General features: G+C 42.3%; 1 protein-coding gene across 3 annotated transcripts in view; it reads right to left on the reverse strand.

Annotated features, from left to right (window-relative positions):
- Nucleotides 1-15419, reverse strand: part of PPME1 (protein phosphatase methylesterase 1) — a 35933-nt gene that overhangs the window by 14521 nt on the left and 5993 nt on the right. For all 3 annotated transcript variants that reach the window (XR_012585189.1, XR_012585190.1, XM_074572238.1), the window contains exons 2-5: nucleotides 7280-7373; nucleotides 4705-4797; nucleotides 1723-1780; nucleotides 738-789 (exon numbers count right to left, since the gene is read on the reverse strand). Coding sequence is in view for 1 of the 3 variants with exons in the window: in XM_074572238.1 (XP_074428339.1) it covers nucleotides 738-789; nucleotides 1723-1780; nucleotides 4705-4797; nucleotides 7280-7373 (297 nt within the window). In the remaining 2 variants the exon portion in view is untranslated. The remainder of the gene's footprint in view (nucleotides 1-737; nucleotides 790-1722; nucleotides 1781-4704; nucleotides 4798-7279; nucleotides 7374-15419) is intronic.

The following is a 15419-nucleotide window of genomic DNA, read 5'->3' on the forward strand; positions in this document are numbered from 1 at the left end:
TTCACACATGGCCTCCCCACAACAAACCCAGTGGATTTGTTCGTATGAAGTCTACAAAATCCTCCGTGATTTAATTGTAGTCACAGCAAAGAGTTTCTTTGTACTAAATGTGGACACAACGTAATGTGCTTAGCGGTGGGTATTTGTTTTTCTTACAGCTTTGTCAAGAGGGGGATTTGCATCCCAAAGCAGGTTGGGATAGTTTGAAAAAGCAACTCTCTCCACGCTTGGAAATCTCAGTCTGTGACCCACACTTTGGGGATGCTACCAGTCTAAGACGGGCACGCTCTGAATGCTCACTCGAGGAGCCCAGGAAGAACCAAACCGGTAATTTTAAGCTAAAATGCCCCACTTGGTTATGTCCAAGGAAAGCATTAAGCATTCCCCTTCTATTAGGAAATCTCTAGCAAGTGTTACAGCGTGTTGCAGATTTAAAGTGTTCACTGCAATGAAGCCACCGATATTTAAAGTGAGTTTAAAGTCTGAGGGTATCTAGAGAACGGCTCCAGTTTGGAATCTGACTCAGCTAGAAGAGGTGTAATTTCAAACAAATTTCAAACTGTCCCAAAACGGAAGGAAAAAAAGGGACAACTACCAGAATAATGTGAAATGAAACTATCTTCCAGCCCCCTTGAATGATGGTTGTGTGTCCTCAAGTAGTTGATTGTTCATTCAAGGAAAGAAAATAAAGGTTTGTGAGAAGTGAAATACTGAAGAGAGAGGGTAAGCTTCCTTACTTTGACATAGTCTCTGCAGACAGATCTTCAGGATTCCTAACTTTTGTTTCTCCTGAAAGAACAAAAAAAAAAAAGTAAAGTTCACATAAGCTGGAAAACTTCAGGCCCTTCAGGAAATAGAGCAGCAACTGTACAAAGCTTTTTTGGCACAGTTATTAAGAGCAAGCCTACTGCAGTTAATATGAATAATTAAGAAACCCGGAATTAATAGGAACGGTTGGTACTTTATCGCATTATAGCTTACGGGTAGGAAACGCTCCCCATAACTGTTCCATATTTGCAATGTATCTTAAAGCTAAAAGAACAGACCTTATTTCTAATGGTAAAGACAAGCTATAGGTTATGCAAATATGAAGGAGGGGGTTAGTGCCAGCCTGTAGGAAGGAACAAGTCCACCACTGCCTCACACAAAGGCATGGGGAGTCTCAGCTTCTGGCACCTGAGGACAGATGGCCGCGGAGCTCTAGAAGCCATTTTTCCATCCCTGGTTTTGAACAACCGGGGGGAGACTGGGTTTGAAATACTGAGGAGAGCTTATAGCAGCTTTCCGGTATCTGAAGGGGGCTACAGGAAAACTGGGGAGGGAGTTTTTACAAGGGCATGTAGTGATGGGACAAGGGGTAATGACTTCAAACTGGAGGAGGGGAGATTTAGATGAGATCTCGGGCAGAAATTCTTGGCTGTGAGGGCGGTGAGCCCCTGGCCCAGGTTGCCCAGAGAAGCTGTGGCTGCGCCAGCCCTGGAGGGGTTCAAGGCCAGGCTGGACGGGGCTTGAAGCAGCCTGGTCTGGTGGGAGGTGTCCCTGCCCAGGGCAGGGGGGTGGAACTAGATGATCTTTCAGGTCCCTTCCAACCCAAACCACTCTGTGATTCTATGCCTTAAGGATGCTTTCTTAGTCATCTTGGAAGGGATTCATTATATCTTCTTTAAAAAATGAGAGTGTGTAACATGCTTATGTGATTTTAAATGTATTTATTTTACTTACCATGGCCTCGGAGATCTAAAGCCACAATCCTACACTGAATCCTGCTAATGATTGCAGACTGCAAGAAGGGACAAAGATAATATAATTTGCAAAGTGCCACACCTCATCCACAAAAAATCAGTAACATTAAGCACTCCCTGAAACAACGGCAAAGGCTCAGATGGTGGGACAAAACCTCTCTACTGTCAACAAAGCAGCTGAACCCGGATTGCACGAGGTGTCACAGAAAGCAAGCAAGAATATTTCATATAAACTATCCTTAATTAACCACACCTCCACCCTTTCTACCATTGTTAACGCCACCTCCGAGGACATTTATTTCACTGTGCATAAGACATTACGTGCGTTTCCCGGGCTAATGAATTCAAGCTCTGCAGCACCTCTGAAAAACAAAATGCAGCAGCAGGATTACAGACACCAAAGTAATGTCCCCCGTCCCCAAGCCCCACGCGTTACAAAATTGGCTATACAGCAGAGATGAAGATGAAGCCGCTGCTTTGCAGCTCGCATTCAATTTGCTCTCAAAGAACAGAATTTTACAGTAAGACTAAAGTGTACAAAAATGGATTAGCCCAAAGGGGTCGGGGGGAACGAGTGACGAATCTTGTTCAAGTCAGGCAGGGCTGCAACACGATTGTGGTTCTATTTGTCCCTGACAACTCAATTTACGTAAGTTATTTCAGGCATCACAGTGATTAAATGGCATTCTCTGCTGAAAGGAAGATTTTTGTGTGAAAGAATCATTGATTATTTAACAGCCCTGCAGGAGCGGGGGAATTTGTTGAGGGATTCTTAATAGAACCACCTACATAATGGGCAGAGATCTGAAAGCTGCCCAGTCCTCATATTTTGGTTGTTCAGCTATTCAGCTCGTAAATGACTCTAGCAGTTGCCCTCCCAAAAGCCACCAAATCCACAAGTTAAATATTTTAGAGCCCCTAAAGACACCCTGAAACCTCAATCTGCAAGGTGCTTATGCTCCTAAGCAATAATTTAACTAGTCAGAGGAACTCTTTGCTGCTAAAAATCAAACTGTTGTCAGTAGGGAGTAAGGAAAGAGGATCATCAACATGATGTGAGAGAATGGGAGGCTTTCCGGTGCCCTGAGTTTTATCCAAATAGGAGTACTTCGGCCAAGAGAAGTACAAACACATCATCCGGGAGATTACCAGGCCAATAAGCAAAGGAAGAAAGGAGCACATCGGTCCTGCAGGCTGTTATTTTATTCATAGATGGTTACTCTCAGTGCTTCCCAATTTGGGTTTCTTCTTGTTTTTTGGGGGAAGAGTTGTTTGGTTTTGTGTTTTTGGTTTTGTGTTTTTGGGTTTTTTTGGGTTTGTTTTTGGTTTTGTTTTTTTTTTTTTTTAAGTTCTGGTTCATCTCAAACATTTAACACTTGCATTGCTTGGGACAAACTTTAATTTCAAAATGCGCAAAGGAAATAATTCTGTAGCAGCCACACAAAGGCGTGGGCTAATTGTTGTGGCAGTTTCCTTCTCCAGATGCAGTCCCGAGTGCAAGGCGTAAATCTTGTATATGATCTATCTTGTTATGATCTTGTCATGATCTAACTTTGTTAATTGCTCACAGTAACATAAAAAGGCAGTAAGCATAAGGTACAGTGTTACGACTGCAATCGCACTGCTAAATTCAACTCTGGAGAGTTTTAAATGTAAAACCAGTATTGGGGTTGCTGTTGGAAATAAAGAGCTCTAGGGAGGGCGGAAGTGACTTGTAAGAAGCCCTTTCCTTAAATCAGAAAAATGTGACTTCATACCTTTGTCTCCAATGAAAAGCAGTGACCTTCACTACATCTGTTCAAGGTACTTGTGTACCATAACAAAAAACATTAAACTAGCAGAGGAAAAGACGCGCATGCACCTTGGCAACCAGCGAGCCACAAGCAAGTACCTACAGCATTTAGTAAGACAGAGATTTAAGTCTTAAAGTTCAACAGTTTCAGAAGACTTATATCTGCAGTCTCTGGGTCAGCTCAAGTTACAAACGAACTGCTAGGTGTAAAACTACTAGTCAATACCAAAATTACAGCCCAGGTAGTAAAGTATTTTTCTAGTCTGTCTGATTATAAGATGGTTTACGATTACACCATCAGGATTACTCAACAGTAGTCATGTCGGGAATCGAAGAGCAGCTGGTAATGACTCTTCTAAAATGTTAATTCTTGTTACTCATTTGACTCTCTGCTGAAAGGGATCTACACCACCAGACTGCTGAAAGGTAACAAATATGACACAGCCAAAGGGGAGATGTAAAGACTTCCGTCTGTCCAGCCGCGCTTCCATGAAAGTCATCCTACAGCATCCTTCTGTTAAGGGCACTAGACAGCTTGAAGAGCTCCTGGATTAAAAAGGTCCCAAATAAAAATCACACACTGCAAGTGATTTCCTTGGAATCCTTTAAAAGTCCTCTTCCTTAACTCCCTTTATTTTTTAAAGGGAACAGGTTGGGGGAGGAATTTTGGTTTGGTCAGTCCCCACGCTCACTCCTATTGACACCCATCCTCAGTTCGCTCTTCAGAGAGTTGCTTGAGCAGCAAACGAGGTTTCTCAACAAATCAAACAGGACCTTAACCACGCAAAGATAACGCTGTTATGATGAGATAAAGCTGTTGAACTTTCACTAGCAGTCATGAAAAAGCAGCCTTCTGAAAAAAACTGGATATGCTATCACGAGAAATGTCTTGGCACTTCATTAAAACACATGAGCTATTTATGTAGTTTTGGTTACAGCTGATAATTAAAAGCTAGATGATAAACCTTTGCATGTGCTTTGCCTACATAATAAATACACTGACAGTGAAATATTTAGAAAACTTGAGTCAGGTGCGCACCAGGAGATTATAAAACAGTTTTCTGGAGTGATTTTCCCATGCTTAATATAGCTGAACGGTTAGCTGCCTTCCACGCTCAGAGGACTATATTTGCATACATAGAAACTTCTACAAAGCGGCAGCTTACTTACAGTAAATACAGCCCAGGAAAGGGCAGAATGGCCTCCACCGTGTAACAGCAGCAAGACAGGTCCCTCCAATCCGCTTTTGTAAATTCGAAAAGTGTATGAACAGTTAAGGACATTTCATAGAGTTATTTGAAGTAAGTTACTTAGCTGAATGTGCTTTGGAGTCTCCAATGCCCCACAGTGTTTTGTTTCTATCCTTGTGCACCCGAGGCATCGTTTCTCCACAGGCACATGCAAGCACAACCTGGACAAAATCTGCTTTATTTAAGCTTCAAGAGTTGTTTTCCTGCTGTCCAAGTCTCCCCCTCCCTGTAATGCACCCATCTCCTGCCCGCACCCTTTCCCCCTGTGCACAACAGTGAACTAAACAATTAGGAGAAAAGCCAAACCGTGATCGGCACACACTTCGGTGCATGTAATTTTGAATTGGTGTATTTTCTTATTACTTCCAAGGAAAAATGTCAGACAAACCAGTAAGTAAGATTTTTTAAAGGCAATATAATTACTCTCTGGAACATACATAGCAAAGATGCTTCACTAAGGTAACTAAAGTCCCCTTACACTATATATTTAGATACAGAAAAATCAGTTTAACTAACACTAAAACCAACATCCCTTAGGGAAAGGCACAGAACTGGGAGTTGCGAGATCTGTGTTCAGTGCCCGAAACTGTGACCAACAGATCAGACAAGTCACTTCACCTCCTTTCTGCTGTTCTCTCTCTGTTCTTGGGGTGGAACCCCAAAAGTGTTCCTCTGACTCTAAGGGTGCTAGCTGCGGTCACCGATGAGGCTGCTCATCGTTTTTGTGCTGAATACTGCAGTGCCCTTTGGATCTGCTGGTCGCCAACAGTTCATGCAGGTGCTCCCTACGCCATTTCAGTTACAGTGAGCTGCGTCGGCTTAAATAATTTCCTCAGCTGAGGTTTGTTCACACAAGGAGATCTGATGGAGCAGTAACAGGTAGCTGGGGCAGACAGTGGGCACCAACTCCATTCATTAATTCAGCTGCTTCCACAGCACGCATCTGCCCACAACCTATCATATAGGAGCTCAAGCTTCTGTTAAAGGTCATAGGTAACACCATAAATCCCAAGTAACTAAGACTTGTTTAAATTTAGGATGCTTATGTACACCACCTATCCGAATAGGTCCATTATCCTTTTAATTTTATTATTTATGAAGCCTCAGGGGTGCGCCCGGCCCCTACATCAAAGGCAGACAAGGTGCGTATCACGAAGAATTCATAGGATCGATTGGACAAATGCAGTTAATAAACACAAAATAACGACAAGCTGAGGAAAACAACAAAGACGAATTTCTCATTTCAAAGCATCACATGCTACTGACATTAGAGAAATAATTACTAAATTGGTATTTGGAGAGCGTTTGGTTTTCCTAATGGCCAAGCTAGAATATGCATGCTTAAAAACCAGGCAACTATTTAAACTACAAGGTTGTGTTATTTAAACACAGATGAAAACGTTTCCATTTTGTAATTAGGTCAAAAGACCTGGAAGTACCTCTCAAACCTGCTTTTGTCAGAGCTGTAGGCAGAGGTAGAACAGATGGGAAGTCTTGTGCCAGTACCTTCACACACTGTGCTTGTTGGGGCGCTCCCAGTTAGTAAACGGCCTGGATACAACAGTGGTTTGAGCACGTCAGAGAGGATGACTGCCATCAGCTGGGTTAAACAGTAACTGGAAGACTTTAAAGAGGAATCAGCATGAAAAGAAATATAAAAGCAACAGGAACATTTGCAAATGGGGCAGAGATCTTGGAGAGGAAACAGCAGCAGTCAAAACCTGGTGTGATGCTGCCAGAAGACTCCCTGATGGCACCACCGCCTCCACCTTGGCCAGAAGAAGCTTCCTTGTCTGCACACCAGCTAGCGGACTGACAATTCGGGGTGCAACAAGTAGGGACCCGCATCTTGGGTGTGTGTACGTGACCTCACACGGGAGTAGCACGGGTAGCATCCACACCTCCCACAGGAGATGGGCACCAGTAGATCCTGCAGTCCCAGAAGAAACCGCGTGTGCTTGTAACCCGCACTTCTTGGGGGTGCATATGACCATGCACGTATGTTTGTTTGTTTGTGTACAGGAACAGAATGTCCTAGGATTCATTGTAAAAAGGCATTTAGAAATTTGCAAGTATTTATTAACATTTAAGTGTTCAGTGTTGAGGTTTACCTGTTGCACTGCTGACACTGATCCTGAACATACGGTTCACTGATTGCCAGTTAATTACCCATCATTAATAAAAATCAATAAATAGCTTTGATCCTGACACGGTTTAAGCTATGGGAACTGATGAGCATTTCCCTGCAAAATATGTTATTGAACTGTTGGATACACTTTTCTTAAATTAATGATTACTAAAGAAGCAACGCCAGGAATTGACCTTGCTAATACATCTGAACTGTCAGCTTAGAAGCTCTAGTTACTGATACCGATCCCTACAAAAGAAAAAACGGAAGATGAAAAAGCTGCAGAGAACCCCAAGAAACGAAACGACACGCAATACCGTCCCGGTCACTGAGTATAAGAAAAGTTTGGTCTGGAACAAAAGGATATATCCTTGCCAGTTTCATTTTCTACCACAACGTCCTCCATAGATTCAAAGTACTGGCTCCAAAGCACTGGTGAAAAATCACGCTTTCTTCCAGGGCTGCAAGACAAAAAAAAAATTCAGTAAGAAAGAGATATTTTATAAATCTTTCATTTAAATTGACACACAAAGTGTCATTACATACATTGAAGAGAACACGCCGGTGTTACACAACAGTTGAGGACTGGAGTCAAACGATGCATTTCTGAAATTCCCATACAGCTACAATATTAGCAATTTTATAGTCAGTAAGGAAATTCTCCCTTTTTTCCCCCCCCCCCACTAATCGTTGCTCCTATTGAGGAGATCACAAAGATGCACGGGAAAGCTACTGGAGAGACAGAGAGAAGAGTATTTGCCTCGTAAAGCAATACCAAGGAAGACTGAACAACAGCGATTTAGACTACACAGACCTAAGCCAAGGGAAAAGAAAAAGAACAGGGCACACAGTGATACTGTCCCAGTACAATCTCCCAGTTTGCAATGACCCACAGATCAGGCACTTCAAAAGCCAGAGTCAAAAGTCATTAACTACTTTTGTATTTAATGGTGTTGCTCTAGCCTTAAAGCAAGCCTGATGCTGACATGACTGGGAGCGCTCCAGTGCCTGGAACACAGGAAATGACCCTAAATTTATGATTCAGCCCATAAATTGTAATTTAAAAAAGAATAATACATCCCTCTCCCAAGCCACCTTGACACCACGGTATTGAAAAGCAGAGCGTCAGCTATTTACTGAGGGTAACTACTAATTTACCATGTACTACTTGTCATGAGATTATAACTTTCCTAGAAATCGCCTCTAATTTTTGGAAGAAATAGAATTCAAACAGAAAGTCAACCTGTCCCAAAGGCTGAGTGGCTGGTAGAAAAACTACGGAGAGAATTGAACAGCATCATATATAGAAGAAACTTAGAAACACTGTTTGGAGCAAGATAAATAAAATCCACCAGGTTTAGGTTAACAGCAGCAAGTTTTAATTACAGCTCAAGTTTCCTGGAGTTTATTGCGACGGCTCAAACTTTAGCATATTTGTAAACAGATCTAGTATTTAAATACTGCACGTAGGGCGACATCAGGACTGTGAAGGAAAAGAACAAGACCAAATTAATTCAAATTAATGCTTCCGTATCCATCTTGCCTCGGTTACGGACCACGAGAAAAGCATCGCAATAAAGACCAATAAACTCTCCTCAAGTTGCCGCCTTCTGTGTTCTTAGAGCTACGCAGGCAACTGTCCGTGATTCTGAAAATATCCTATAATAAAAACATTTTGTTAGGAAGGATGCTATCAAGTCCAGAAATGTGAGTAAAAGGTACTGAGTCCAAAAAGGCTAAAGTGATTTAAAAATAAATAAATAAATAAGATAGGATTTTAAAAACTGTATTTGGAATTAAGGGCCATAACAACCAGACTGCGCAACAGGTGCTGGCAGAATACTTCCACACCAGGCTCTGGTTTGCTCCGGGCTTTGCACTTATTCCCAGGTTGCTGTAATTCCTTTAGAAGTCATAATCTACCCATAGAGAAACACTGCTCTATTGGCATCAAAAAAACCGAACAACCTAGGAAGGTAAAATCTGGCCAAACACATTCCAATCACTGGAGACTTCCGGATGCCCAATTCTATCCAGCACAAACTAGGGAGCCCAGAAGCACGATTTCTTTCGCTATTGCATCGTTTGCCAAACACCGATGAACAAGCACTGCACAGGCAAGAAAATCCTAACGGTGGATACCGGGGGAAGAGAAGGTGCTTTGGAGATGGACCAAAACTACTGTGTTAAAAGAGGACTCGGTGCAATAAAAGATTTGGAGATAGGTGCTACCTGCGGACTGCTCCGTGTCTAGTAACTACGTCTACCTGGGGAGGTTTCCTCCTTTTGGATAAGCCAGCATCTTCCTGCCACTGTTCCGCACTCCCAGGGAATAACACCTCAACAGAGGCAGTAAAAAAAAAAAAAAAAAAAAAAAAAAAAAAAGCCTGGTTTTCCTAGTAACACATTTCCAAAACGTGAATCACAGTCATTATTCCTCATAAGTAGTGAGACTCATCTCCTCTTTAGGATAAGGCTAATTTCTGCTGTGGTTTGTTGACAGGTATATCACAAAGCACCGCAACAAATTACACCTTAAATTAGCTGCTCCTGTAGTACTAATGTCAGGTCATACCTAGCACCTTAGGGAATGCAATTCCCCTAAAGGATTGGGTGAATGCAGAAGACCTGTTCTGCAGACATCGTATAAACCAGGACTCTTAAAGGTGCCCAGTTGACAAACCAGTTTATTTTTTTTGCTTCCATCAAAAGGTGCAGCTGTGCCCTCTCCTTGTATCCCCATCACTAACAAAAGGCTCCGCAATCAGAATTTTTCCCGATGACTCAGTTGATGCAAAATCTGTTTCTCAGGCTGCTCTTCACTCAGTAAGGCTAAAAGAGTAGTGCTTAATTTTGGCAACGACATAATTAGGCTAGATTCGAGCCCAGTATACAGGATGAGTAACAGTGCACCATTTTAACAGGCTTTTTGCACTTCAGCTCTTCTGGGGGAGGCAATCAGCACAGAATATTAAAATCAAGCATGGGAGTGGGGGGTGAAAGACCTTCATGGAAACAAAAAAATCTCCTCTGCTAAAGGAAGTTTCTCCTGAATTCTCGCCTTCCTAAAGAAACAGACAAGGCAGCTTTTCGATTTTGTAGAAACAAAACTCCTAATTCCCCTGATATTTCCAGAATATGAAACATAAAACAACCACTCCCTGAAGGGTCCACATTCTCTTCTGTGGGTTTCCAGACTTCAGTATTGTTCTTGTCAAATTTCAATTAAATAAAATGAGATGTCACACACCTACGTAAATCCAGAAAATACAAATTTCTTACCGCCTCAGCTCAATCTCATTCTCTGATTAAAGAAAAAATATCGCATTCAAACCTTAGCCTTTCAAAGAATGCTGCAGATCAGGAAGAACAGAGCGATGTAATACCAAGATGACAAGTTGTGATAATATTGGGCAGAACCAAGCACACCTGCACAGGTGTCCAAGTATCCAAGGAAGGGAGAAGACATTTGCTGTGACACCGTTGTAACATTCTGCTTGCTAGAAAAAACATAAAACGCAAAACTCCCAGTGCAGGTCAAAATTCCAAAAACAACGAATGCTGAATTTCACAAGCAAGAATTTGGTATGAAATACAAAAAACTCGTATTATAAGAACTTCAAGCTACCTGACTTAAAATTGGTTTATCTCCTAGGAGCACAACTGGTATGATGAGGGACAGCAAAGGTCCCTCCAGCTCTGTGACGTGTCACCGAGAGATGCCAGCACAGCAAGTGCTCTGCAAAGGGTTAAATAGGGAATAGGGTATGACCTCCAAATATTCACTATAAGCAGGACAGGGGACTCCGGAGGTTGCATCCTTAGCACCGTGTTGCATTAGGGGTGGGCAGTTTCCATTAGCTCGTCACATAAAATACAAGTCACTTCCAGCCACAGCTACTTCCACAACATCTGTGACAACGGTGCCGCAATTTAATTAGGCTTTGAGCACGAAGGATTACTTCTGCTTGCTTTTAAGCCCACACTATGATAACGTTTGCCTGCTCTTCTCTACAATATTAATGACTGTATACACCCCTATCATATTTCCCTTGCCTGGGCCATGTATTTCTCAAGACGGGAGTCCTACTCTATTGATTATCTCCTTGCCCGGAAGCCAGCCCAGCCCTGATCCCGTTGTTTCTCTGTACCATTTCTGGCGCTTTCTGGAGATGGAGAGAACTGCCCACAGCTTGGATGATTTCCCTCCTTTGGTTTTTGAAGAGGCAGGATGCGCATTTAGTGACAACAAATTTCACCACCCTTTTAAAATGCAGCATTTCAACGCAGTGAGATTTTCCCCCAGCATGTTACGGCTGGTTTTAGGTTTGATTGTCCTGATTAATTCCAGGTGATCAGCAAATATCGTCATCCACCTGGCTACACCCCTTCCAACGTAATCCATAAATCCAGTAAACAGCAGGAACTCCCTGGTAACCTCCCCTGTATTGTGCGACCAGAACGTTTCTAAGTGGGCTTCTTACTCATACAACAGGCAGAACATGGGGAAATTCTGGAGCAAGTTGCTGATTAATCGTATCATGCCAGATGAAGTGTTTTGACAAATTAATCCACTTCTGTGGAAGCAGGGGTACAGCATGTACCGCCACTATTACACAAGGCAAGGGAACACCGAAGCCTGTTGACTAGTGCAAGGACATTAAACCTGTATTGCGTAGGAGAGGTATGAAATCACGTGAATCATCAGTAGCACAAGTTTGGGATATTTAGCACCAAAATTAATCATAACAAAAACCAAGAAATGAACTTCTCGCAGTCGGACACCAATGCTACAAGCCCAAACTGCAACAAAGTGAAGTAGCTTGAGCTGTTACTGATGACATCTGGTTCAGCATCTGTCACAAATGGCAAAACCCAGGTCACAGTTTCTACCAGTAAGTGCAGATTTTTAAGGATTCAAGACTGCCAGAGGGAATATAAAGCACAACACGAACCAAAATCAGCTGCCGATAGCCAAGCCACACAGAAAAGGTTCATTAATTCTGCATGGGCAAGAGCAAGTATAGAGGGACTCGGCATTGTTCCTTTTCTGATAGATGAAGAAGAGATCTCAAACTAACAAAGTGAAGTCGTGTACCCAGGCACAAGGCAAGAAACTGCATTAATAGGATGGGGCACATGGTCCTGTGACGCACACGGTTGCCAAAAAGCTGGTGGTTTGTCAGCTGATTGCATTCTTAAGGGAGAGCATGGTGACCCCAGTCATGGCATGATTCTCAGGCATCTAAGGACAATCTCAACTTGGAGCACAGACTGTACTACTGCTGCACAAGGCACTGGTGCCACCATGTCTGGAATACTGTACTAGCAGCTGGATCAATAATTTAAGGATAGAACTTAGGAGGATTCAAAGAAGAGAAATAATTAAGACTGGAAAACAGGGCATCCAGCGAGAAGCTTTACAAACCTGATCAGTTAAACACAACGCCAGGAGAGATGTGGGGGCAGGGGAGTGGAGGAGGAGTAAAGAATCATAGAATTGTCCAGGTTGGAAGGGACCTTTCAGATCATCAAGCCCAACCATTAACCTAACACTGACAAAAACCATCACTAAACCACGTCCTTCAGCACGACGTCTGCCTGGCTTTTAAATCCCTCCAGGGATGGCGACTCCACCATTGCCCTGGGCAGCCTGTTCCAATGCTCGATAACCCTTTTGGTGTAGAAACTAAGTTAACTTCATCTCAGTTGCTCAGATTGAAGAGGATTTTTAGCCTGTTTTCTCGAGCAGATAATCTTCGTGAGATCAGATAACCCAGAGAACTTGGTATCAGTCTCAAGCCTCTTAGGTGGACCTGATGCAGCTCCTCCTCGTGGAACTGGCGGACAAACAGAAAAGGCGACCCTCCAGTTACGGAGAGCACTGATACACAGTCACCATAAAGCAGAATAAACCTGTGAGGCTGCGAAGAAGACATCCCCTTCCTTCCCCATTCCTCCAGATTTAACCACTCCCCGTGAACAGATCTAGCTGAAAACAAAAATGGTTTTAATAGAATCATGGAATGGTTTAGGTTGGAAGGGATCTCTAAAGGCCATCTAGTTCCAACTCCCCTGCCATGAGCAGGGACATCTTCAACTAGATCAGGTTGCTCAAAGCCCCGTCCAACCTGGCCTTGAGCACTTCCAATGATCGGGCATCCACAACTGCTCTGGTCTTTCCCAGATCTTTCAGCCAGTTCTGTTCCCTACCTGGCCAACTGCGAGGCCACCCAAACACAGTGCAATAGAGAAGATTAAGACAAAAAACAGTAGGACAGAGATTGTTCCCTTCAGTAGCACCACAAACCCACACAGCGTTGACCCGATCACATTGCCATAGTCTGGATTTGTAAAGCAACTATTGACTGAAATGGTTAAGCTTTGCTCAGTTTCACAAAAGCCATCCATAATTCCTACAGTAAAGTGAGATTAAATTGCTCAACTTTCCACTTTGCTTGGGGAAAACCTGAATGGGAAAACAAAAATAACAAAAAGCCCCAACAAGGGCACAAACCAAAGACTTACGAGTATTTTTGTATCTCCTTCCAACACCATTTCTGACAGCAGAGGTCCAACGCAGGACTACTACTAAAATTTTCATGCAAGAGGCAAGGGAGATCCATGGAGAATATCTCACGGATTGCAAGAGGAACCCATGAAATCAGAGCCAAGCCCTTCCCTCAGAACTTGCCACGCTACTTCTTGCCATACTGTTTGATTTAATGGCTTTACCGAATGCTTAAAATTCAGCTTAACAAGAGTTAACACCTCCAGACAAAATGTTAGTAGTTATGTATCATATATGAAATATCTGGGAACAACATATACCAGAACTCCTACGTTTGCAGGAGAATTGGAGCAGAAAGTGAAGAGGAGCTGGGAATTAAAAACTATTGTCACCTCCAATAAAAATACATGCAAATTGTAATTGAAAACAAAATACTTGCCTCCAAAGAATGCTTGGGAAAACATAAGTGACCTCTGATTTAATAGTGAACCCGAAAAGGGCAGAATAAACATTGTAGTTTTCCACAAAACACCTGGTGCCCACAGGAAGCTGGGCAGCAGCGGATTTCAGAAAGACATTTCTCTGAAGAAAAAAATTCATATCTTTGATTTGTTATTTTCCTTAGAGCTTCCTTTTTTTAGCGATACATCAACACACATTCAAAATTAGAAGCAAGCCCAAAAACCAGCAGCTGTGATTTTGCACCTTCCTATGCTGAAGCAGTATTTTGCTGACCAAATATTTAAACTGACAGAACTAATTACGGCTTTTTAAAGTATCCGGCAGACCAAAACAGAAATGGATCCAACATAATAACTTTTCTAGAACGATCCTTAAACTCCAAGCCAGCCAGCCAGCATATTAAACTGGAATCACAAAACAAATTCTGGGCACCCTCTGCAGCTAGTTTTATCCTATTGTGCAGTTTGTCCTCTTCATCGCGTATTGAAAATGTGCACACACTGCAAGCGATCCCGCAGCAACAGGAGCCCACGTGGCTCAACAAATCTCTCACCAGTTTTTAAAGGGCTTTTCTATCAGGTATTTTCCTAAAAAAAAAAGAAAAAAATAAAAGGTTGTACCAAGCAGGGAGAACCGGTTTTAGAAATGCCTTTTTTTGCTGACTGAGAGTCCACATTGAAAACTACTAACGCAATTAAAAAACATCGCATGCATCGATCAAGATACTTAATTCTTGCACCGTATCTGAACCCGACCAAGGCAAATCAAACATAATTTATATGTAAGAACAGCCATGGTTGACCAGTTGTATATAAAAATTCTAAGTATTGACAAGGACAGTATTTCACGTTCTGCCCTGAAGATACTGAATACATAAAATATTTCTTTATTAAAAAAAAGTTTCATGGGAAAAAAAAAACAGATTAGCAAGGCAGAAATTAGTTGAAATTTTCATGATCGAATTACACAGATCTGATCCAATCAAGCCCTTCTAGATAATTAAAAGGTCTTAGGAGATTGCACATAATTTTTATTTGCGTACTGGAAAAGAACGGCAAGTTGTTCTTCATTTCCAAATCCCATCCAGATCCTCAGCTCTGAAAAAGCTAGTTCTGTAAGCAAACTAGTGAAAAACTTCAGACAAAATAAAGACAGAACGCATCTGCTGTTACAGCTGTCAGGAGCTGCTTCCATGGGTCTTGTTCCTTTTGCTTCACTAGTGATTTTGCAAACTCCATTATTTCATTTCCCCGAAGAACTCTGCCCATAAAGTTTGATTTTATTTCCATTTCAAGCGAGCGATTCAAATGAATCGCTTTCAATACGCTGGCATTTTCAAACACAACCTTGGACAGATTCGCTGCTTAAAACAAATGGACGTTGAAAAATGAACTTCAAGTTCCTCTCGGCAGCGTGATTTTCACATACTGCTTGAGCCGAAGAGAGGGACCATCTGCCTTTAAAAACAGCCTTTTGGTAACATCATTCAGTCGGACAATTCTGTCGGAGAGCACTTAAACAGAGGCAGGAGAAC

The sequence above is a fragment of the Larus michahellis genome, chromosome 1 (genome assembly GCF_964199755.1).
Source record: "Larus michahellis chromosome 1, bLarMic1.1, whole genome shotgun sequence".
NCBI lineage: Eukaryota > Metazoa > Chordata > Aves > Charadriiformes > Laridae > Larus > Larus michahellis.